This window comes from Danio rerio, chromosome 8, assembly GCF_049306965.1.
Source record: "Danio rerio strain Tuebingen ecotype United States chromosome 8, GRCz12tu, whole genome shotgun sequence".
Lineage (NCBI taxonomy): Eukaryota > Metazoa > Chordata > Actinopteri > Cypriniformes > Danionidae > Danio > Danio rerio.
Genome location: NC_133183.1, coordinates 40,025,482 through 40,050,974, shown reverse-complemented (window position 1 = coordinate 40,050,974; position 25,493 = coordinate 40,025,482). Strand labels below are relative to the sequence as shown.

At 39.7% G+C, this 25,493-nt stretch overlaps 2 protein-coding genes and 1 long non-coding RNA gene across 9 annotated transcripts in view; 1 reads left to right on the top strand and 2 right to left on the bottom strand.

Moving 5' to 3' along the window:
* Positions 1-327: 327 nt before the first annotated feature.
* LOC110440030 (E3 ubiquitin-protein ligase RBBP6-like) lies at positions 328-2,318 on the bottom strand. 2 transcript variants are annotated; one of them, XM_073910852.1, is made up of 7 exons: positions 1,766-2,317; positions 1,476-1,572; positions 1,297-1,372; positions 1,062-1,150; positions 925-985; positions 683-822; positions 328-587 (listed from the first exon to the last, which is right to left on the bottom strand). In XM_073910852.1, the coding sequence occupies exons 1-7, from the start codon at positions 1,923-1,925 to the stop codon at positions 413-415; spliced, it is 798 nt and encodes a 265-aa protein (XP_073766953.1). In that variant the 5' UTR covers positions 1,926-2,317; the 3' UTR covers positions 328-412. The 2 variants fall into 2 exon arrangements, with proteins under 2 accessions (XP_073766953.1, XP_021334237.1); XM_021478562.3 differs by lacking the exon at positions 925-985 and having other exon boundaries at positions 1,766-2,318.
* LOC141375868 (uncharacterized) overlaps positions 1,924-25,493 on the top strand; it is a 55,010-nt gene continuing 31,440 nt past the window's right edge. The window contains exons 1-3 of one of the 5 annotated variants that reach the window (XR_012384668.1): positions 22,636-23,022; positions 23,120-23,160; positions 23,599-23,719. This is a non-coding gene — a long non-coding RNA (uncharacterized lncRNA). Of the gene's footprint in view, positions 2,320-19,410; positions 19,620-22,635; positions 23,023-23,119; positions 23,161-23,598; positions 23,720-25,493 lie in introns of those variants that run through there. The other 4 variants (XR_012384669.1, XR_012384667.1, XR_012384666.1 and 1 more) reach the window with 4 other exon arrangements.
* LOC141375862 (E3 ubiquitin-protein ligase RBBP6-like) lies at positions 17,628-21,896 on the bottom strand. 2 transcript variants are annotated; one of them, XM_073910854.1, is made up of 7 exons: positions 19,066-20,730; positions 18,776-18,872; positions 18,597-18,672; positions 18,362-18,450; positions 18,225-18,285; positions 17,983-18,122; positions 17,628-17,887 (listed from the first exon to the last, which is right to left on the bottom strand). In XM_073910854.1, the coding sequence occupies exons 1-7, from the start codon at positions 19,223-19,225 to the stop codon at positions 17,713-17,715; spliced, it is 798 nt and encodes a 265-aa protein (XP_073766955.1). In that variant the 5' UTR covers positions 19,226-20,730; the 3' UTR covers positions 17,628-17,712. The 2 variants fall into 2 exon arrangements, with proteins under 2 accessions (XP_073766955.1, XP_073766956.1); XM_073910855.1 differs by lacking the exon at positions 18,225-18,285 and having other exon boundaries at positions 19,066-21,896.

The following is a 25,493-nucleotide window of genomic DNA, read 5'->3' as shown; positions in this document are numbered from 1 at the left end:
ATGGGACATTACCATTCAAATGAAACGTTTCCAGCAGAATATGACGCTTCAAAAAACTCCATCGGCACTGGTAACTATGAAAAACACGACTGAGCACTAATAGTGTACTCAACACTTTACACTGACATTTGAAGGATCACCTGACATTAAAGACTGAAGTAAGAACGCTGAAAAAAACCCATCAGATTTTAGCCCAGAAGAGTTTCTCTTTTCCTAAATTAAAGCAAAACTTCATGATATTGTGTTTATGAATTCATTCGTGTGTGTGTGTGTGTGTATGTGTGTGTTGCACTGCTGGAGTGAAGGTTAACCAGTCCACACAGTTCATGCGGCTATAATCTTTATTATCTTTTATTAATAAACTATGTACAATATTTACACGTCGGCTCCAGGTCTCTTGGATGAAGGTCTCTCAGCGACGTGGTCTCTTCTGGTCGCCGCGCGTCTCTGGTGAAGATGGGGAGCGGGACCGTTTCCCTCCGGCGTCCCGGACCGAAGATGCCGCACCTGCTGAGGACGAGGAGGGCAAAGGCTCGGTCTGGCAGGAGAAGGACGGCCTCTTTCTCTTCTCAGCAGCATAGGCCTCACTGAACAGATCGAGCGCAAACACACACAAGCAGACATCATGTGAGATTTGGACAAACACTAGAACATGCGGCTATGCCAAGTACAGTTTACTCACGCGTCTATGATGGGAATGACGTATCGGCCGCTGCCGTCTATCATGACTCCCTTTCGGTCTGGGTCGTCCACCTCCAACAGGAAGCTGCGGGGAATCCCTGTGCTCTTCCGGATGCGCTTGTGCGGCGCGGAGCGGCTGCCCTGTGAATTGAGGAGTGACAGTCAAACTCTGAGCAAACAATCTGACTGATGAGGACAAGAGCTCAAGTTCACAGCAACCGTGAGCTTGGAAAACCCAGTTACCACATTAGTGGGGCAGTGCCTAATGTGGTGTCCCGGGATCCCAAGCAGCCTCATGGCCTCACTAGTGAACATCAGAACCATGAGAATCAGCTCAGACATCTCTCACAAAGCAAACCTGTCAGTGTCTGAACGCTCACCTGCTGGAGTAGTAGCACAGGCTGGACTGGTACATCACCGCTTTCAGCTTGTCCTCCTCTGACGCCTTTGCCTCAGCCAGATTCTCAGTCTGTTTCACAGGCATTTGCACATTTGAATCTTTTTCACCCTCAACCCTTCAAACAATCTCAAATCTCCCTAAGAAGCTGAGTGCGTGTGCGTATATTGTGTGCTTTACATTGCGTTTTGCTATTGTGCTATTCATTTGTTCAATACCTTCAACAACTGCTCCAGTGAGAGGAGTGAAGGATCAGCTCTAGGTGAAGGTTCACGCCAGCGTCCAGCTTGATGTCTGCAAAACAAAGGAGCTTGTGTGACTAAAACACCAGGGACAGACCAGGAGTCTTCATATAACATCTAACAGAGGAGGCGTGTGCTCATTTCACAGCACTTACCCAACAAATCTTCTGTTTGAGGACTTCAGTCCCGCCGCAGGGATCCGTCTGATGATGACCGACGTGTTTTTAGGGATGAGAGCATCATCTGTGTATTCTGACAGCAAAATAAAATCAGAATCAGCACATAATTATGGAGCACGGTATACTTTGAGAGCCATTAGCCTTTTAAAACAGCCAAAACATCCCTACATGTCAGCATCAGCACCACCTTACAGCTTCCAGAAGTGTCTGATGTAACGCATCTAATGTTAGCGTAGAACAGTTGAAGTGTCTTTTCCTCAACTCACCTTCATCAGTCTGGGCGTTGCTGATCTTCAGCTGGCAGAACTTCAGCCTCTTGCTCCTCATGATCTGCCGCTTCAGCTCCCCCGCGCTGATGTTGAGGCCTTCAAACTGGAGCGAGTCGTAGGTGAGTCGACTCTGGAACCTGTAGTGAACACAAGACATACTGAACACAAACACAAAGCACAGCGTAATAAAAAGGGTCAAACCTGAGTGATGGGAACAGCAGGCGATCAATCGACGTATCCAACGATCAATAATATCGATAATCTGGAAAAATTGTCACGGAGGACGCAGAGATCAGATGCCAATCGACACAGCGAGATTCAAACAACACCCACAGGACGGTTGTCATGGATGCTGATGATGAACACGTGACGCATGCGCTGTACAACTTCCGGCAATATTATCATTACTAATATTAATTTTATTGATAGTAGTAGTAAAATCATTGCGATAAGTATAATAAAATAAACAGCAGAACAGTTGGCCATCTCTGAATAATACACAGCGACGTTTCCCTGCACGAACGATTCAGGCCTTCGCCAAGAAGACTCGGGTGAGTCGATGATTCAGGGATTGATTCAACTGTCCGTTCATCCTATTGGCTTCTTTGGCTGAATGAATCGTTCAATGCTTTACTCAAATAAAGCGGCCTCTTGCTGCCACCTATTGGGGGTTTGCTTTTTTGTTTTCAAAAGTACTTTGACACTTTTTTAAAGGCACCTTTAAGTTCATTTTTGCACAAAAGCTCGTCTCTGTGCGTTCCAAATGGTTTGAAATTTCCTTAGCGCATGGTTTTCTTGATGCGTTTGAAATTTTCAATGTAAATCCACTCGTACTTGCATTTGATCTTTATTATGCCTTAAAATCAAAACTATACTAAAGGTGTCTTATCCAAATGCAGATTTTCATTCAAAACGTTATGACAGAACCATATTACTTTACAGTGGCCCATGGATATATATATATATATATATATATATATATATATATATATATATATATATATATATATATATATATGTGTGTGTGTGTGTGTGTTGCTTGTTTCTTATTTACCCATGCAGTGACTTTTAGGCATAAATACTATGTAGGCTTGCTAAAGGGTTGCATGAGAAATGTCATCATCGTGAGAGCTTGACTTTTTTTTTGTCGCTGCCTTTAGTTGTGGTGAAATGAGATGCATCATGTCGTTTATCTGTTTGTGCAGTCTGTACCTTCATTTCTGAATCGTGTGGCATCGTACTTGAAGCCAAGTCATTTAGCCCAAGGCATAGTTGTCTTAGAATGAGTAGTTTGCTGATCAAATTCCACATTTTGATGAGGCAAAACACATCTTGGATGTTTTAATTACTATTTTAGGTGAAAAACAAAACAATGAGATTTGTGTAAAATCTAAAGTTAACCAAGTCCAACCCGCCATCTTGTCCTGCCTCTCAGTTCTCTTAAGCCTTGGGCCGGCTCTGTGAAGTGGCCTCTTTTGGGCTCATCATTGAAGACCGGACGAGCTGCAACATTTCGTTCTGCCAGGTTCTGGGAGTAGATGAGCATGTCATCGCTCTAGACTATGGTCAACTTGTGAAGTTACTCATACACCTCCGCTCATGGCATATTACCATTAAAATGAAACTTTTCCAGCAGAATATGACGCTCTAAAAAAAAAAACTCCATCGGCACTGGTAACTATGAAAAACACGACTGAGCACTAATGGTACACTCAACAATTTACACTGACATTTGAAGGATCACCTGACATTAAAGACTGAAGTAAGAACGCTGGAGGAACATCAAATTTTAACACGGAAGAGTTTTTTTTGTCTCTCTCAAATTAAAGCAATATTTCTTAATCTTGTTGTTTTTTTTTTTTTTACTGTACAGTTGCCCCAGGTGTTTATCAGGTGTGATGCCTGCTCATCTGACCTTTGACCTCGGCACTCAACTGCTGCCAGTTTTCTTTCAATGCCATGAGATTTCTGAATTCTACATGCAGGAACCGATGCATTCTTTTTTTTCCTTTTTTTTTTTTAACAAAACAGATATGGCAGACACGGCCAAACATTGAAACTTTGGAGGGCATTGAGGGAAAAAAAAAGCACAATATCATCAAGGGGAATAAAAGGTTTGATCAAAGCGTGCGTTTACACACGTTCATTTAAATATGGACAAAACCAACATTGGGTTTTTTTTTTTTTTTTTTTTTTTTATTGTATGCCCATATTCACAAAACATTAACATCAAAATGTTGTAGCATAAAGAGAATGTACAGTCTTGAGAGTTAAAGTAAAAGAGAAATTAATGTAAAAAATAAAAAAATAAAATATATAGGTGAAAAATAATTAAAAGTACAATTACATCATCTTAGAGTAGGTTATAACAAAAAATGTAAATGAATGTCAAGGATGTTGTGTTATTTTAAGAGAGCTCTTTTATGTACTCCCAAAGGGGAGACCAAATTGACCAAAATCTATCAGATTTTTTATGTTTGTCATAGGTAAGTTTTTCTAATGGTAGCCATGTAGCAATCTGTGATATCAACATTTTAAAAGATGGAGCTTGTGATGCAGACCAGAGTAGCAAAATACATTTTTTAGCTAAATATACCAATACAATAAATAACTGGAATGCATCTTTTTCAAACAGATTATTTGCATTAAGATTCAATAAGTACAAAGCTGGGGTCATGTCAAAATTTAGCTTAAGAATATTTTCCAGTACTTTATGTATTTTCTTCCAAAATGGCAAAATTTTGCCACAGTCCCAAAAACTATGAATGAATGTACCTTTATCTTTTTTACATTTGAAACACAGGTCTGTGGCATTGGCAAACATTTTCTTAATACGTATTGGAGTTAAGTAGATCCTGTTAAAAAATTTAAAATTAAGCTCATGGATCCCAAGAGATGTACACTTCGGGTATATATTATCACATACAATTTCCCAGTCATTTTCTTCAATAGTTTGACCAATATCCTTCTCCCAAACATCTTTAAGTCCTAACCAGGCAGAAGTGCAATTGTTAGACAAAGTGTCATAAATCCTTGTTATCAATCCTTTTAAACAAGCTGAATTCAGTAAAAGGTATTCGATCTCTGTTGTTTTGGATCTGAGCTCTCCTTTGTCCAACTTTGGTTTTAAAAAATGTCGTAATTGTAGATATTTATAAAAATTGGATTTTGGAACGTTATATTGATCTACAATCTGTTGGAAAGATTTTATGGTGCCTTCTGAAAGTAAGCAAGATATTTGAGAGATGCCCAGTTCCCGCCATGCTGAAAAAACAGTGTTTTGCAATGTTAAAGGCATATCAGGATTAAAAGAAAGTGGGGAGAACAGGGAGAAAGGGCTGGAGATTCCCATATGTGTCTTTACATCTTTCCAAGTTCTAAGAGTATTTGATATGATAAAATGTTCAGAAATCTTTTTTAGTTTTATATAATTCTTAACAAATGGTAAATATTTAATTGGTAAAGGGGAGCAAGCTGTTTCTTCCATTTTAAACCAACTAGAGTTAGTCCTCTCATTACACCAGCTAATCATGTTTTTTATTTGGGCAGCCCAATAATACAACTGGAGATTTGGTAAGCCTATTCCACCCCTGTCTTTAGGCTTCATTAATTTAGAAATTTTAATACGCGGTCTTTTATTGTTCCAGATAAACTTTGAGATGTTTTTATTAAGATCTTTGAAAAATGAATTTGCTAAGTAGCTAGGTATGGACTGGAATAAATATAAGAATTTAGGAAGTACATTCATTTTTATTACATTTATTCTTCCTAGAAATGAGATTGGGAGTGAACACCATGTTTTCAGATTAGGTTTGAGTTTTTCTATAAGAGGTGTATAATTATGTTTAATAAGGTCTTTAAGTGAAGATGTGACATGGATTCCTAGATATCTAAAACCAGTTTCTGATAATTTGAATGGGGAGATTAATTTTAAATGTTCCAAAGAAGGGGTGTTTAAGGGTAAAGCTATGGATTTGTGAGATGCATTCCAGCAATGTTGGAATAGACTGCTCTGGTTTGGACATAAATATGAGCACATCATCTGCATAAAGTGAGGTACGATGATCTTCCCCTCCTATTAAAATACCGTGGAAATTTCTGTTTTGTCTGATGAGTTCTGCTAGGGGTTCGATTACTAAAGCGAAAAGCAAAGGTGAAAGAGGACAGCCCTGCCTCATCCCTCTTCCTATGCGAAATGGAGTCGAAGCGAGACCATTTGTAACTACTGTTGCTTTAGGATCAGAGTAAAGCAACTGGATTCACTTAATAAAATTATTTCCCAGATTAAATTTATCAAGAGTCGCAAATAAGAAGTCCCACTCGACTCTGTCAAAAGCTTTATCGGCGTCAAGGGAGAGAACAAGTGCTGGGTGTCCCTCACCTTGGACAAAATTAATAACATTTAAGAGTCTGCGTATATTATCTGTTCCATAACGTGATTTTATGAAGCCTGTTTGGTCTGGCTTTATTAACTTGGGGAGCATACTCTCTAATCTACATGCCAAAACCTTTGCTAGTATTTTAGAATCTGTATTAAGTAGACTAATTGGCCTAAATGATGCACAATCTTGGGGATCTTTATCTTTCTTAAGTATTACACAGATGTTTGCTGTTTTCCAAGTTTCAGGAATCGTGCCTTGATCTAAGATATTTTGTAAAGCTGGAACCAAAATGTTAGAAAGTTCAGGCCAGAATGATTTATAAAATTCTGAGGGGAAACCGTCTGGTCCTGGCGATTTGTTGGATGACATTGATTGTATCGCAGCTAGGACCTCTTCTGGAGTTATAGGCGAATTAAGATAATCTCTATCTTTATCTGAAATAATTGGAAGAGAAATATTATTGAAAAAAGTTTGAATTTGTAGTTGTGAAGCACTGCCTTGTGAGCGATAGAGTGATTCATAGTAGGATCGGAATGTATTATTTATAATGGCATTTGAATTTTTATTATCTGACCAATAATTCTGTATTGATTCCCGTACAATATTACAAAATTTGTGGTCCGATAACAAAGAAGAGTTTAATTTCCAGGTCTTGTTATTTGTTTTGGGGATTTCTAATTTAATATCTAATTGAACTGGAGCGTGATCTGAAATGGTAATTGAACCGATTTGACTAAAAGATGCAAGATTAAAATAGGTGTTTGGAATAAAAATATAATCAATTCTTGAGTATGAACAATGTGGGTTAGAATAAAATGTATAGTCTCTAGTAGTAGGGTTTAATTCTCTCCAACTTAAAATAGTTGTACCTCTTTTCCTGGGATTATTTATGCATGAAGAATAATACACTTGACCCACCCAATCTCGTTTCAATTTTAAATGTTCACTATCCGATAGGTGTGTTTCCTGAAGCATAGCCACTTTAACTTTTTCCTTTTTTAAAAAAGTTAAAACTTTTTTCCTTTTAATCACATGTCCTAATCCTTTGACATTCCATGTTATAAATTTAGTCGAACTCTCCATTACCACAATGTGTAAAAGAAAATAAAAAGTAGACTGTAGTTTTCTTCATAAAAATAATACAATAACAGTATATGATGGGCAAATTTGTAACCTTAAAGAACAGCAAAAAACGACAAAACAACTCGCTTCGTGGTGGGTCACTGCCTCCTGGAACAGGTCCAAGCGATCGGTGCGCTCTCTCAATCTCCAGCCTGGGATCAAAAGAAAGGTCGAGCCATTTTGGTATCATTTTCATCAGGAATTGAGCTAGCGGGGTAGAGCCCTCCGCTTTCTCGGGTAAACCGACGACTCGCAGATTTTTACGTCTTCCTCGGTTTTCTAAGTCGTCCGCTTTAGCTTGAAGTCGAGTCACTGTTTTCGTCAAAGTAGATAGTTCCCTTTCGCGGGTCTGCAGAGCGTCTTATGTGGTAGAGATCCTATTTTCGGTTTCCGTAACACGAGAGTCAATTGAAGACACTCTTTGTTACAAATTAGATAAAGTTTCGTGAACGACAGATACCGAATTCGATATAGCATCGAGACGACTTTCAATAGTGTCGAAACGTCCATCTATATTCCCCAATTGGGTACTTAGTGATCGTATTTCATTCAGAACTGGGTCCGTTTGCTCTACCGAGGTCGAGGCCGAGGTTGTTTCTGCTGACGTATTTTGTTTCTTCTTTTTCTGCGAACGCGAAGAAGAGAAAAGTGGAAAATCCTGGGTCTCGGGCATGTTCTTTGGAAGTTAATGTAAAGGGTCAATAAATATGTAATGTGTGCATATATTTAAATGATGAAAACAGGACCCCCCTACAAAAATTAAGCTGATTAAATGGATTTATTTTGAAAACATTAACTATAATGTATTGTTGGGCTAATCCCAAAGTTATTTTTTGTATATCCTGTAGAGGGCGCTACATGCATAAAAGACGTTGAACAGAGCAGCTCGGGTCAGAGTTCATTAAAGACCGTCAGAGCTCGTATTGATTTGTGTCTTTACTTCTCTGCAGGTAAGAGAAATAATAGTTTGCATAAACACTTAAAATGAAGTTAAATGAGTTGGTATGGGTTCGTTACACAGGTGAATGCAGATTTAGGCAGTCTTGTGTGATTAAATGGTTGTTTAGTGTGATTTTAGTGAACTAGTAATTAGCTTGTGTAATCTGTTAACTAATGTGCAAAGAGACATTGCAGTATATGCAAGTATGTACACAAAATGAGTTTGTGAGTGTGTTTGAAGAGTTTAAAGTGTGAATAATTGTAATTATAGTAAGAAATCGTCGTAAGATGAATGGGTGGTAAAAGTAGCAGTGTTGAGCCAAAATGGCGACCACAGTATGTGTGAGTTAGAGCCAAAATGGTGGCGCCCATGTAAAACAACGTGAAACAAAAAGGCAGACTAGTTTAAAGAAATATTAGCTTTGAGTTTCATGTTTTTGCTGTTATATTAATGTTCATGTTTTGTCATATTCTTTATATATGTAAATTAAATGTGTGAGTTAAAAAAAGAAGCATTTGTAACAGTATAATGTGAATGGTTACATTTATCCAGTATATAAAATGCTGATAAAATGAACAGTACATATGCCATCGTATCACAAAAATACAAGGACTTTATTATATAGATGGACATTCAGTTACATAGAGTTCATTGCACATTTATTGTTTACAATGTGACAGTCAAAACTGTTATGTTTCATTCAGTAGAAAAAAATGGTTTTGTAATTCCTTTTGAAGAAGGCAGAGTTCATTAAAGACCGTCAGAGCTCGTATTGATTTGTGTCTTTACTTCTCTGCAGTTTACACATTTCACTTACCCGTTTGGGTCTCTTCAGCCTGAGGCGGGTAACAACTTGGGGGCTCGTCCGGGATCAGCGCCACCTGGTGGTCAGGTGCTGATCATTAAAGAACAACAGTGGTTAAACCTCACCCAGGAACAGCGAGTTGAGTTGCAGACATCAGCAATCCAGTCATGGGTACCCTTCGAGAACTGCGGCGGGAGATCGAGAGGCAGCTCCACCTTCTGGTTGGCCCTTCTAACTGCGAAGCACTCTTCAAGGTAGCCCAGTGTTGTGCTGAGGAGGAAGGAGTGATGATCCCAGGCATGGAGGCCACAGAAGAGGAACTCTATGACTTCATTGTTGATTTCATGCGTGGAGAACAAATGCATAGTCTAGAGGACCAAGGAATGGCTCGCTTGCTGACCCTTCATGACCTTGTTCGTGAGTTGACTACAACAGATCAAGATTCTGCTTCTAACGTCAACGAAAATGAAGAGACTGTGGGACTATTGACATCTGCATCAACATCAACAGCTGTCAGGGGGCAGGTAGCACAAACTACAGGTCTTACATCACATGTAACAGCCGAACAAACTGTTCCACTATCCAGAGTATCAGAACAAATGACTGGGTTAATCAAATTCTCTGATGTTGCATCCTTTTTGCCACGTAGAGAGTTCAAAATTTATGGTGGCCAAATTTCTGATACAAATTCAGACTTGAGTTTTAACAGCATTTGTAAACAAATTGATGAAGGTATTGCAGAGAATTTCACAGAATCAGAAATAATCCGAACAGTGTTAAAGGTAATCAGACCTGGTACATTCAAAGAGATGCTGATTACAAAAGATAGCCTTACAGTAACTGAGTTAAAGCGGTTTCTTAGAGCTCACCTTAGGGACAAAAGTAGCACTGAATTATTTCAGGAATTGAGTAACGCAAAACAACAGGAAAAAGAATCTCCTCAACAGTTTGTATACAGGTTGATGGGGCTTAAGCAGAGGGTGTTGTTTGCGTCAGAACAAACAGAGTCTGAGTTTCAGTATGACCGTAAATTGGTCCAAGGTGTTTTCCTACACTCACTTTATCAGGGCCTGAATGAAAAATGCACATTTGTCCGGAGGGACATCAAAACAGTTATAGCAACACAAACAGCTACAGATGATCAGATTTTGGAACTGATTACACAGTCTGTTAGTGAGGAAACGGAAAGGCAAAAACGAATAGGTCATACATATAAATCCAGGGTTACCGCTGCAAGTGTCACACAGCAGGATGAGGTAGATGGTAAATTGGCATCCCTGAGTCATGCAGAAGTTAAAGCTAATCGTGAGGCCATTCATGAGCTTACTGCACAAGTAACTGCACTGACCAAGAGCCTAGAAAAAGTTATGTCCATTCGCCCTGCTGTTCAACAGCAAGCTGATCTAGCCGCAGCAACTGCACAACCACCTTCAAAATCAGAAACAAAGGGAAAATGCAAGCAATGCATAGCTCAAAATGTTGATGTGTGTACCCACTGTTTCTTATGTGGCCAAGCAGGGCATCGAGCTGTGGGCTGTCTCATGAAAAGTCGTTCGCCAAAAGAGAGGAGGTCACTGGGAGGGGACCACCAGTGACCGAAAAAGATCTTGTGTCCCAACCTTTTTCTAATGCTTCTAGAGGTGAGAAACCTGTAACACAAAACACATTCAAAAGAGCTATTGTGGAGAAACGTGTTGCACAGCTGATTGGTGGTCGCTGCATGATAACTTGCAATTTAAATGGTGTCAAGACTCAAATGCTTCTGGACAGTGGCGCCCAGGTCAGTATTGTTGGGCAGGCCTGGCTGAAGAAAACTTTACCAACCATTGAAATCCAACCCTTAGAGTCTTTATTAGCCGACAATCAGCTTTCTGTCACTGCAGCAAATGGGACAGCTGTACCCTTTAATGGATGGGTTGAAGTTTTGTTAGAAATCTCAAATGATAAACAGAACAACATCACCATCCAAGTACCCCTTTTGGTGAGTCAGAAGTGCATGGATTGTCCCCTACTTGGATTCAATGTAATTGAAGAGATCATAAGAGAGAATAATGATTGTGTAAGTAGCGTCAACCTCATTGACTTGCTTTCAGAGACCTTGCAGATGCAAAAGGACACAGCTGAAATCTTAGTTTCCACAGTAAATTCTAACCAAATCAAAGAATATACTGCAAGCACCAAAGTGAAGACTGGGAAGCTTAGAGTTATCATTCCGGCAGGTAAAATTCTAGAAGTGAGGTGTCGTGTAAAAGCAGGGCACAAGAGTGGAATCATGATGTTTGAACCAGCATCAGAAAGTTGCCTCCCTGAGGGGCTGGAGTTGTTTCCAGCTGTGGTAAATGTGTCCCCTTATGCCTCAAAGACAGTGAGAATACCTATTCAAAATTGTACAAATCATGATATTCACCTACCTCAGAGGCTGGTGTTAGGTGGGATAGAATCCAACAGTGAAATGAGACCAGTATGCCCATCTTCCAGTGTTGAACAGTCAGATAAGCAGATCAGCAGTGCACTTCTATGTTCATCCCAAGTTCCATCAGTAGATGATGTCAGTAGCAAAGAAGAACATCAAAATCAGACAATGGATGAAAAATGGCACCCACCTGTTGATCTGGGACATCTCAATAAACAGCAACAAGAGGTGGTGAGAAAAATGTTGTTTGAGGAATCGGACGTGTTTGCTCGGGAGGAGGGAGATATTGGATGTATTCCTGATCTTCAGCTGAAAATTCGCCTAACTGATAACACACCAGTTCAAAGATGTTATAATGCCATCCCCAAACCCCTTTATAAAGAGGTTAAAGACTATGTGCAAAACCTCTTGAATAGAGGATGGATCAGAAAGTCGTCATCTTCATATTCATCACCTGTGGTATGCGTTCGAAAAAAAGACAACAGCCTGCGGTTGTGCGTTGATTTTAGAGACCTTAACCGTAAGACCGTACCTGATCGACATCCTCTTCCGAGGATTCAAGATCTTTTAGACAGCTTAGGAGGAAATTCATGGTTTTCTATTTTGGATCAGGGGAGTGCATACCACCAGGGATTTGTGAGCGAGGACTCTCGACATGCCACTGCCTTTAACACTCCATGGGGATTATACGAGTGGGTTCGTATTCCTTTTGGATTAACGAATGCCCCAGCAGCATTTCAACGATGCATGGAGGGAGTGTTGGAGGGAATTCGTGATGAATGCTGTGCTCCTTACTTAGATGATGTACTTTGTTTCTCAAAGTCTTTCAATGACCACATAGACCATCTCCGAAATGTGTTTTGCCAAATGCGAGCGCATGGAATTAAACTCCGTCCACAAAAATGTGAGCTGTTTAAAAGACAGGTGCGATACATAGGTCGTTTGGTATCAGGAGAGGGAGTTCAAATAGATCCAGCAGATTTGGAAGCTGTAAGGGCCCTAAAAAACAAAGTACCACGCACGGTGGGAGAAGTGCGTGCACTGCTTGGATTTCTAAGCTATTATAGGTCTTATATTCAAGATTTTTCTAGACTAGCCAAACCACTCTTTGAGCTTCTCCAAAGACCTCCTGAGACAAGTGAGAGTAGACAAAACCCAAAGGTTCACAGTCGTTCTGGTGCAATAAGATTAAAAGAAAAGGGACAGCTTCACTCCAGAACCCCAGTTGTTTGGACAGTAGAGCATGGGAGTATTGTTTCCAAATTCGTGGATGTGTTGACAAGTCCGCCAGTGCTGGCTTACCCAAATTTTGACCTACCTTTTGTGTTACACACGGATGCTTCCAATGAAGGTCTGGGAGCTGTGCTTTATCAACATCAGGGCAACAAACTCCGTGTCATTGGGTATGGATCCCGCACTTTAACACCAGCGGAAAAGAACTATCATCTACATTCGGGTAAACTGGAATTTTTGGCACTTAAATGGGCCATCTGTGATAAGTTTAGAGACTATCTTTACTATGCTCCAACATTCACAGTTTACACCGACAACAATCCACTGACTTATGTTCTCAGCACAGCAAGGTTGAATGCGGTAGGGCAGCGCTGGGTGGGTGAGTTAGCGGATTTTCACTTTGACATCAAATACAGACCGGGAAGAACCAATGTTGATGCCGACACATTGTCAAGGCACCCTCTGAAACTGACAGACATCATGGAAGAACACATCAACACATTGTCACCTGAGACTGTGTCTGCTGTTTGGCAGGGTAGTAAAGCATCAACTGAAAGGGACGTACCTTGGATTGCTGCTTTAGAGCTTAACACTCCAAGTAAAGAGATGCTTTTCAATGAGGAAAATTTCGCCACTGTCACCCCTGAAAAAGTTAAAGCAGCACAACGAAATGATCCAGCCATAGGTGAGGTAGTCAAATTAAAGGAACAAGGCTGGACACCAAACTGGAAAGACAAGAATTCCATGAAAAAGGAAACAAGGAAACTACTCTTTGAATGGATGAAGTTGGAGATGAAGGATGGAATTTTGTACAGGAAAGCAGGACAACACTGGCAGTTAGTTCTTCCTCTGCTGTTTAGAGCATTAGTGCTTAAAAAGTTGCACAATGAAATGGGACATGTAGGAGTTGAGAAAGTGCTTCATCTTGCACGTGAACGCTTCTATTGGCCTTCAATGAGAAAGGAGATTGAAGAATACATAACCACAAAGTGTGCATGTATAAAACAAAAACATCCGCATGTCCATCAAAGAGCACCCATGGGTTCTATCACATCCAGTTCCCCATTTGAGTTGGTGAGTGTGGATTACTTGCATCTTGAACAAAGTAGGGGTGGTTATGAGTATATTCTCCTGCTGGTAGATCACTTTACACGCTTTGCACAGGCCTATCCAACAAAAAATAAGTCTGGCAAAACTGCTGCAGAGAAGATCTTCCAGGACTTCATTCCTCGGTTTGGGTATCCTGAGAAACTACACCACGACCAAGGGAAAGAATTTGAGAATCACCTGTTCCAAAAGTTACAACAGCTGTCAGGAGTTGCCCACTCGCGAACCACACCATATCACCCTCAGTGTAACCCTGTGGAGCGACTAAATCGTACAATTCTGCAAATGCTCAGGACTCTAGAGGAGGAGAAAAAGAGTAATTGGAAAGACTACTTGCCTCACGTTGTGCATGCCTATAATTGCACAAGGCATGAATCGACTGGTTACTCTCCCTTCTTTCTCTTATATGGCAGATCACCACGGTTGCCTGTTGACTTGCTGTTTAACCTGAAAAACAAAACAGAAAGCTCAAACCAACATACATTTGCAGAACAATGGGAAGACAGAATGAGACAAGCATATCAGATTGCTAAAGAAAATAGCCAAAGGTCTTCGGCAAAGGGCAAGAAATACTACGATCGAGCAGTAAGAGGTGCCATCCTTCAACCAGGCGACCGAGTGTTGGTCAGAAACCTCTCGGAGAGAGGTGGACCGGGAAAGTTGCGTGCATACTGGGAGAAAGATGTACATCGAGTGGTAGAGCGCATGGGCGATGGGCCGGTGTATAAGATCCAACCTGAGATTGGCTCGAAGACACTTCGTGTGCTACACCGCAACCTCCTGCTGGCTGTTAATGACTTACCTTTGGATGAATCAATGGCTAGAACAAAAGAGACAAAGAAAGTAAAACAAAACAAACAGATGAGAAATCAACCAGAGGATGAATCTGAATCAGATACCTCGGATGAGGAGACACATACTTACCATTATGACCTTCGTAAGAACATACCTTGCTACCAATTTGTGTCTATTCCAGAAAAGAAAAGAGAACCGGTAAATCCAATGGCCCAAAGTCATTCTCGTCTACGTCCTTCCGCAACTGAATTTTGTCCTGACAAAAACCCTAAGTCCTTGGAAAACCAGATTCAAGAGTTTGACCAGGAACATGGAGAGACACAAAGAATGGTTGAAAACCCACTGCCGGTGACACAAGATGAAGATGATGAGGAGCTGAGGAACGAAGCAGAGACAATCAGAAATGTAGAAAGTGAGATGGCTGAGGAAGAAAATGTGAGAAGGACACAAAGAGTGGGAAAACCACGGAAATTGTTAACGTATGAAGCTCTGGGTGAACCATCTTATCAACCGTGGAGGGCTGAAGCGAACACACTTTGGTTGACACAGCAATACATGCCTCAAGAAAATGCATTTTACTACCAGAGTATGCCCACTCATCCTTGCTGTCATTGGGGTTATAATAGATTTTGAGGTTAGAAAAAAATTAGGAAGAGATCAAAGCAAAATAAAGGGTAAAGAGGTTATTAAGATGTACGGAGCCATCTAAGAAAATAGGGGAGAGTGTAAAGGGTCAATAAATATGTAATGTGTGCATATATTTAAATGATGAAAACAGGACCCCCCTACAAAAATTAAGCTGATTAAATGGATTTATTTTGAAAACATTAACTATAATGTATTGTTGGGCTAATCCCAAAGTTATTTTTTGTATATCCTGTAGAGGGCGCTACATGCATAAAAGACGTTGAACAGAGCAGCTCGGGTCAGAGTTCATTAAAGACCGTCAGAGCTCGTATTGATTTGTGTCTTTACTTCTCTGCAGGTAAGAGAAATAATAGTTTGCATAAACACTTAAAATGAAGTTAAATGAGTTGGTATGGGTTCGTTACACAGGTGAATGCAGATTTAGGCAGTCTTGTGTGATTAAATGGTTGTTTAGTGTGATTTTAGTGAACTAGTAATTAGCTTGTGTAATCTGTTAACTAATGTGCAAAGAGACATTGCAGTATATGCAAGTATGTACACAAAATGAGTTTGTGAGTGTGTTTGAAGAGTTTAAAGTGTGAATAATTGTAATTATAGTAAGAAATCGTCGTAAGATGAATGGGTGGTAAAAGTAGCAGTGTTGAGCCAAAATGGCGACCACAGTATGTGTGAGTTAGAGCCAAAATGGTGGCGCCCATGTAAAACAACGTGAAACAAAAAGGCAGACTAGTTTAAAGAAATATTAGCTTTGAGTTTCATGTTTTTGCTGTTATATTAATGTTCATGTTTTGTCATATTCTTTATATATGTAAATTAAATGTGTGAGTTAAAAAAAGAAGCATTTGTAACAGTATAATGTGAATGGTTACATTTATCCAGTATATAAAATGCTGATAAAATGAACAGTACATATGCCATCGTATCACAAAAATACAAGGACTTTATTATATAGATGGACATTCAGTTACATAGAGTTCATTGCACATTTATTGTTTACAATGTGACAGTCAAAACTGTTATGTTTCATTCAGTAGAAAAAAATGGTTTTGTAATTCCTTTTGAAGAAGGCAGAGTTCATTAAAGACCGTCAGAGCTCGTATTGATTTGTGTCTTTACTTCTCTGCAGTTTACACATTTCACTTACCCGTTTGGGTCTCTTCAGCCTGAGGCGGGTAACATTAAGCTTTTTAATTAAGGAATTCTCTTACTCAGATTGAGGAGGGTAGCGATTTATTAAGTAATAAGGAGCGGAGCTACAGTTTAGGCTGCCATCTTCTCCAGCGTCCGCGAGCGCCCCCCCATTGGGTTATTTTTGTTATTAGATTTAAAATGCACGGACCCTATTTGACCCAGTGTTCATATATACATATGTTTTTATGAATGAATATTTTTGCATATAAAAGATAATAAAAGACTGACTAGACAGATTAGATAGTTTAATAGACAGATTGACACGTGTAGTCATTCGTTCCTGTGTATTTGATGACTAGCTTCCAGCAGTATCTGGCTGCAGACTTGCATGCAATCTGAGACACAAAGCACTCAGCGGAGCTAGTGAGGTCACTGTGAGAGGCGGGGTTAGGGGTGCACACTCACTGACAGCCTAGATTTAGCCTGGTTTTAACCAAGCCGTCTATTAGACTTTTAACCCTTATGTATTGTTCATATTGTTCAAGTGGCTGTTTTTGCCCCCAATGACCTCCATTATAACTAAACTTGTTTTAATTGCAAAGCCATGACACCAGATAGTAACTCATTCTTTATTGTTGGTGGTTTCCCTGTTGGGATGAGATAAAATGAGTCATTTTTACTTTTGATGGTCAGTTGGCACCTTTAAACACCCCAAAAAAATGCTTGCTGGGATGGTACCAAGAGGCTGTGCTCACTTCTGGACAGAGGGGGTGTAGACTTGCAGCTAGTGCCGATAAGTGGTGCAGACGCTGAGGCTGTTCTGTACGCGAGTGTTGAGGTTTTGAAACATCAGCTGACAGCGTGTAGGTAGAGAGTAGCAGGTTCTGGGAGTAGATGAGCTTGTCACCGGTGTAGACTTTGACCGACTTGTGAAGTTACTCACAAGACCTCCGCTTATGGGACATTACCATTCAAATGAAACGTTTCCAGCAGAATATGACGCTTCAAAAAACTCCATCGGCACTGGTAACTATGAAAAACACGACTGAGCACTAATAGTGTACTCAACACTTTACACTGACATTTGAAGGATCACCTGACATTAAAGACTGAAGTAAGAACGCTGAAAAAAACCCATCAGATTTTAGCCCAGAAGAGTTTCTCTTTTCCTAAATTAAAGCAAAACTTCATGATATTGTGTTTATGAATTCATTCGTGTGTGTGTGTGTGTGTATGTGTGTGTTGCACTGCTGGAGTGAAGGTTAACCAGTCCACACAGTTCATGCGGCTATAATCTTTATTATCTTTTATTAATAAACTATGTACAATATTTACACGTCGGCTCCAGGTCTCTTGGATGAAGGTCTCTCAGCGACGTGGTCTCTTCTGGTCGCCGCGCGTCTCTGGTGAAGATGGGGAGCGGGACCGTTTCCCTCCGGCGTCCCGGACCGAAGATGCCGCACCTGCTGAGGACGAGGAGGGCAAAGGCTCGGTCTGGCAGGAGAAGGACGGCCTCTTTCTCTTCTCAGCAGCATAGGCCTCACTGAACAGATCGAGCGCAAACACACACAAGCAGACATCATGTGAGATTTGGACAAACACTAGAACATGCGGCTATGCCAAGTACAGTTTACTCACGCGTCTATGATGGGAATGACGTATCGGCCGCTGCCGTCTATCATGACTCCCTTTCGGTCTGGGTCGTCCACCTCCAACAGGAAGCTGCGGGGAATCCCTGTGCTCTTCCGGATGCGCTTGTGCGGCGCGGAGCGGCTGCCCTGTGAATTGAGGAGTGACAGTCAAACTCTGAGCAAACAATCTGACTGATGAGGACAAGAGCTCAAGTTCACAGCAACCGTGAGCTTGGAAAACCCAGTTACCACATTAGTGGGGCAGTGCCTAATGTGGTGTCCCGGGATCCCAAGCAGCCTCATGGCCTCACTAGTGAACATCAGAACCATGAGAATCAGCTCAGACATCTCTCACAAAGCAAACCTGTCAGTGTCTGAACGCTCACCTGCTGGAGTAGTAGCACAGGCTGGACTGGTACATCACCGCTTTCAGCTTGTCCTCCTCTGACGCCTTTGCCTCAGCCAGATTCTCAGTCTGTTTCACAGGCATTTGCACATTTGAATCTTTTTCACCCTCAACCCTTCAAACAATCTCAAATCTCCCTAAGAAGCTGAGTGCGTGTGCGTATATTGTGTGCTTTACATTGCGTTTTGCTATTGTGCTATTCATTTGTTCAATACCTTCAACAACTGCTCCAGTGAGAGGAGTGAAGGATCAGCTCTAGGTGAAGGTTCACGCCAGCGTCCAGCTTGATGTCTGCAAAACAAAGGAGCTTGTGTGACTAAAACACCAGGGACAGACCAGGAGTCTTCATATAACATCTAACAGAGGAGGCGTGTGCTCATTTCACAGCACTTACCCAACAAATCTTCTGTTTGAGGACTTCAGTCCCGCCGCAGGGATCCGTCTGATGATGACCGACGTGTTTTTAGGGATGAGAGCATCATCTGTGTATTCTGACAGCAAAATAAAATCAGAATCAGCACATAATTATGGAGCACGGTATACTTTGAGAGCCATTAGCCTTTTAAAACAGCCAAAACATCCCTACATGTCAGCATCAGCACCACCTTACAGCTTCCAGAAGTGTCTGATGTAACGCATCTAATGTTAGCGTAGAACAGTTGAAGTGTCTTTTCCTCAACTCACCTTCATCAGTCTGGGCGTTGCTGATCTTCAGCTGGCAGAACTTCAGCCTCTTGCTCCTCATGATCTGCCGCTTCAGCTCCCCCGCGCTGATGTTGAGGCCTTCAAACTGGAGCGAGTCGTAGGTGAGTCGACTCTGGAACCTGTAGTGAACACAAGACATACTGAACACAAACACAAAGCACAGCGTAATAAAAAGGGTCAAACCTGAGTGATGGGAACAGCAGGCGATCAATCGACGTATCCAACGATCAATAATATCGATAATCTGGAAAAATTGTCACGGAGGACGCAGAGATCAGATGCCAATCGACACAGCGAGATTCAAACAACACCCACAGGACGGTTGTCATGGATGCTGATGATGAACACGTGACGCATGCGCTGTACAACTTCCGGCAATATTATCATTATTAATATTAATTTTATTGATAGTAGTAGTAAAATCATTGCGATAAGTATAATAAAATAAACAGCAGAACAGTTGGCCATCTCTGAATAATACACAGCGACGTTTCCCTGCACGAACGATTCAGGCCTTCGCCAAGAAGACTCGGGTGAGTCGATGATTCAGGGATTGATTCAACTGTCCGTTCATCCTATTGGCTTCTTTGGCTGAATGAATCGTTCAATGCTTTACTCAAATAAAGCGGCCTCTTGCTGCCACCTATTGGGGGGTTGCTTTTTTGTTTTCAAAAGTACTTTGACACTTTTTTAAAGGCACCTTTAAGTTCATTTTTGCACAAAAGCTCGTCTCTGTGCGTTCCAAATGGTTTGAAATTTCCTTAGCACATGGTTTTCTTGATGCGTTTGAAATTTTCAATGTAAATCCACTCGTACTTGCATTTGATCTTTATTATGCCTTAAAATCAAAACTATACTAAAGGTGTCTTATCCAAATGCAGATTTTCATTCAAAACGTTATGACAGAACCATATTACTTTACAGTGGCCCATGGATATATATATATATATATGTGTGTGTGTGTGTGTGTGTGTGTGTTGCTTGTTTCTTATTTACCCATGCAGTGACTTTTAGGCATAAATACTATGTAGGCTTGCTAAAGGGTTGCATGAGAAATGTCATCATCGTGAGAGCTTGACTTTTTTTTTGTCGCTGCCTTTAGTTGTGGTGAAATGAGATGCATCATGTCGTTTATCTGTTTGTGCAGTCTGTACCTTCATTTCTGAATCGTGTGGCATCGTACTTGAAGCCAAGTCATTTAGCCCAAGGCATAGTTGTCTTAGAATGAGTAGTTTGCTGATCAAATTCCACATTTTGATGAGGCAAAACACATCTTGGATGTTTTAATTACTATTTTAGGTGAAAAACAAAACAATGAGATTTGTGTAAAATCTAAAGTTAACCAAGTCCAGCCCGCCATCTTGTCCTGCCTCTCAGTTCTCTTAAGCCTTGGGCCGGCTCTGTGAAGTGGCCTCTTTTGGGCTCATCATTGAAGACCGGACGAGCTGCAACATTTCGTTCTGCCAGGTTCTGGGAGTAGATGAGCATGTCATCGCTCTAGACTATGGTCAACTTGTGAAGTTACTCATACACCTCCGCTCATGGCATATTACCATTAAAATGAAACTTTTCCAGCAGAATATGACGCTCTAAAAAAAAAAACTCCATCGGCACTGGTAACTATGAAAAACACGACTGAGCACTAATGGTACACTCAACAATTTACACTGACATTTGAAGGATCACCTGACATTAAAGACTGACGTAAGAACGCTGGAGGAACATCAAATTTTAACACGGAAGAGTTTTTTTTGTCTCTCTCAAATTAAAGCAATATTTCTTAATCTTGTTGTTTTTTTTTTTTTTTTTACTGTACAGTTGCCCCAGGTGTTTATCAGGTGTGATGCCTGCTCATCTGACCTTTGACCTCGGCACTCAACTGCTGCCAGTTTTCTTTCAATGCCATGAGATTTCTGAATTCTACATGCAGGAACCGATGCATTCCTTTTTTTTCCTTTTTTTTTTTTAAACAAAACAGATATGGCAGACACGGCCAAACATTGAAACTTTGGAGGGCATTGAGGGGAAAAAAAAGCACAATATCATCAAGGGGAATAAAAGGTTTGATCAAAGCGTGCGTTTACACACGTTCATTTAAATATGGACAAAACCAACATTGGGTTATTTTTGTTATTAGATTTAAAATGCACGGACCCTATTTGACCCAGTGTTCATATATACATATGTTTTTATGAATGAATATTTTTGCATATAAAAGATAATAAAAGACTGACTAGACAGATTAGATAGTTTAATAGACAGATTGACACGTGTAGTCATTCGTTCCTGTGTATTTGATGACTAGCTTCCAGCAGTATCTGGCTGCAGACTTGCATGCAATCTGAGACACAAAGCACTCAGCGGAGCTAGTGAGGTCACTGTGAGAGGCGGGGTTAGGGGTGCACACTCACTGACAGCCTAGATTTAGCCTGGTTTTAACCAAGCCGTCTATTAGACTTTTAACCCTTATGTATTGTTCATATTGTTCAAGTGGCTGTTTTTGCCCCCAATGACCTCCATTATAACTAAACTTGTTTTAATTGCAAAGCCATGACACCAGATAGTAACTCATTCTTTATTGTTGGTGGTTTCCCTGTTGGGATGAGATAAAATGAGTCATTTTTACTTTTGATGGTCAGTTGGCACCTTTAAACACCCCAAAAAAATGCTTGCTGGGATGGTACCAAGAGGCTGTGCTCACTTCTGGACAGAGGGGGTGTAGACTTGCAGCTAGTGCCGATAAGTGGTGCAGACGCTGAGGCTGTTCTGTATGCGAGTGTTGAGGTTTTGAAACATCAGCTGACAGCGTGTAGGTAGAGAGTAGCAGGTTCTGGGAGTAGATGAGCTTGTCACCGGTGTAGACTTTGACCGACTTGTGAAGTTACTCACAAGACCTCCGCTTATGGGACATTACCATTCAAATGAAACGTTTCCAGCAGAATATGACGCTTCAAAAAACTCCATCGGCACTGGTAACTATGAAAAACACGACTGAGCACTAATAGTGTACTCAACACTTTACACTGACATTTGAAGGATCACCTGACATTAAAGACTGAAGTAAGAACGCTGAAAAAAACCCATCAGATTTTAGCCCAGAAGAGTTTCTCTTTTCCTAAATTAAAGCAAAACTTCATAATATTGTGTTTATGAATTCATTCGTGTGTGTGTGTGTGTGTGTGTGTTGGCATATGTGGTTTATGGAACCAATTTTCAGGTTTACCCACCAGCATTATGAGACCATTTAGTTTATGAGACCATTTTTGGTGGTCTCATAAACTAAAAATTTAAGTGGATATTAAAAATGGTTTAAATGATGATTATTCATTACAATGACCTAAATGATAATTATAAGACTTGTTTCAAAAGTTTACATTGTTATTTGGTTATTATTACACTTGGTGTGCTTTTTATGACCTTTACAAATATGGTCTCGTAAACCATGATGTGTATGTGTGATCTTTGAACAGCGCCTCTGTAGGCGGAACTTGGTACTGCATTTCTATACACACTCGCGCCAAATCTTACACAATTTCGCGCCATACATTCAATCGCGGGAAAACGTCCCTCATGAAGACTGTGGACGTGACAGTCGCGCTTCAAGCAGTGAAACATCAAACAAATAAGTCATTTGTTTTTAATACTTTGTACATTATTTATTATTATATGTACTGTATTATTCCACTTGTTATTCAAAATAGCAAGTTTATTTATATATTTATATCCGGCGCGTACTGTTTTAGACAATAATAATTAGTGACTGGGAACAGAAGATGAGAACAAATAAACGTTAGAAATAGGTGTTTGTAATGGCAGCATCAGACGTAGTTCTTCAAAATGTGTATTTGCTAATAATAGCACGCGCTCGGCCTGTATCTGGCTCGGAAGCGCCGGTGTCGATTTCACCCAGAACCGGGCAGAGCTCACTCCTCCGCGGTAAACAATTCGCCGTCTGATTCCATGAGATGTAACGTTATGATAGATGCACTATGTAACTGTGATTTTTTTTCTACACATACTTTTATGTGAGAAGCAATGACCATTCGAATATGGTATAAATAACATGGTAACAAGGTATATTAAACATAAATATGACGTAGAAACAATTTACTAAACTTGAATTATTAAGCATGATTGAACAAAATGTTTGAATTTAGTAATGTAAATGTGTGGTTTTATTTTTTCTAATGTTTTTTTGTGATAAACTTGTGTTCAGTTAAACTGTACATTTGAATAAATTAACTTTTATTATGAAAAGAGGTTAACTTACCCAAGTTAAATAACTTTATTTGATCAAATTGTCAAAATAGTGCACTACTAACTTATATTTTGTTAAATGGTTTGAAATGTGATAACTGTATTATGAAATTTGATAACTATATTACTATTTTCTGTTTTGGTCTTCTTTAGAGAATTTTACACTACGTCACATATATTAATACTGCTTTGCATATGTGGTATTGTATTGATATTATAAACTGTGAAGTTTAACCTTATATAATATTTTAACAGTGAATGAATGGTGGTAAGAGTCAAAGCAGAGGATTAAATCCTTTGAAAGATGCTGCTCATCATGTGAGGTTGGGGAAGGATAAAGACATGCTTACGTGGAGGTACATCAGTGACATCAAAGGTACCAAAGTTTTGTACATGTTTTTTCTTACTGCAGGTAGTCCCCAGTTATTGTTTCATTATAAGCATAGTGTATAAAATGTTAAGATGCAAAAAGGAGTTTAATTTAACACAAAAAAATTAAGTCATGAATGATGATTTGATGACAAGACATTATAAATGTCAACAAATAACATTTAAATAATAATAATAATGAAAAGAAATGTCCTAATTGAAAACCACACTTTAAAATGTTAATGTTTAATTTAAGAGTCTAAAAAATGCTAATATTAATGATTTCCATATTAGTGAAAAGTTAAAACTATTAAAGATTGTACACTATCCAGGGCCTGATTAACCAATGGTTAATAACACACATTGATGGAATAAGCCATTTACACAAATTTTGTCAGACAAGTGATGTCTGACCGACAGAGACAACATAACTAAATAGCGCCAGTGGTGTAGCTTGTAATGCACAGCAACATGTTTTGACGCGATTGATCATCAACTCGAGTTCTAATATACCGTCTGCTGAACTTATTCTTATTTTTTTTCTCCCCATTGGATATCAGATGGGAAATACATTTATTTTTAGGAAACATTTAAAAAAAAATTAAAATAATGCAAATGTTAAATAAAGTCACAAGTGCCTCGTGTGTTTTGATGATGTTTATCTTATTTCTCTAAATAGGTATTTTAAATATATAATAAAGTTATTTTCAAATGTTAGCAACATCTTAATAGAATTCATTTGTATTTATTTATTTGTGACGTTAGTCACTAGGGGTGTAACGGATCACTGTTGATCCGTGATCGATACGGATCACAACCCACGGTTCGGAATGCGCGTGACCCGTAGATTAATAACTTTTTTTGAACTTGTAGGTTAATCCAACATTTATAACAATCGCAGAGAGATCGCCTCCCGTGTCATTCAAATTGCATGAATGAAAGCATTTTGGCTTCCCTGTAAAATATAATGATGACGTTGTGGGACCTACATAAATGCTTTTGGCTATTAAGGTGTTTTTTTGTCACTGTTTGTTTAGCCTGCATTAATGCATTCATTATGGTAAGAATAAAATCACTGTTTAATGAAACAAGATGCTGGTGAAAGCAACTACATTGTGTAACCAACAGATGGCGACAAACAAACATCAAAACTATGTAATTGAATAGGTTTTCAAATATAATACACCTACAGTATAATGAAACATGAAGTTTTATGTGTGAATTGTTGAATCATTAATTGAAGATAAATATATGTTGTGCAAGATTTCTATACATTTTGCATTATCAGCAACAGTAGCAAAGATCATATTTCATATTGAATACTTTTTTTTAGCTGGTTATTTCCTGATTTTTATTTTTTATTAAAATTACAGGTTCTATTTTCTGTTTGTTAAAAGCAATGTTTTATGCAGTAACATTTTTGTATAAATGGAAAGCAAATTGTCTCCTCCCTTTTTTGCTGATCCAAAAAATGGTCCGATCCATAACTCAAAAAACGTAGAGTGATCCGAACTGCAGATTTTGGATCCGTTACACCACTATTAGTCGCCCTTTCCCAAACCCTGGTTAGCCTGTCGATTATCATTTGCCACAACTAGCGCTACTTCACCCATATTCTCCTACCTCATGGCTCTGTTGAAGAGCATTTAATAGGTTGCACATGTCTTAATAAAGGTTGCCTCCCTCTCTTTAAAAACATTTTTTTTAGAAACTAGGCATTTCCTCTTAGCAAATAGTCAATATCATATATTAGGGGTGTAACGATACACTCAGCTCACGAT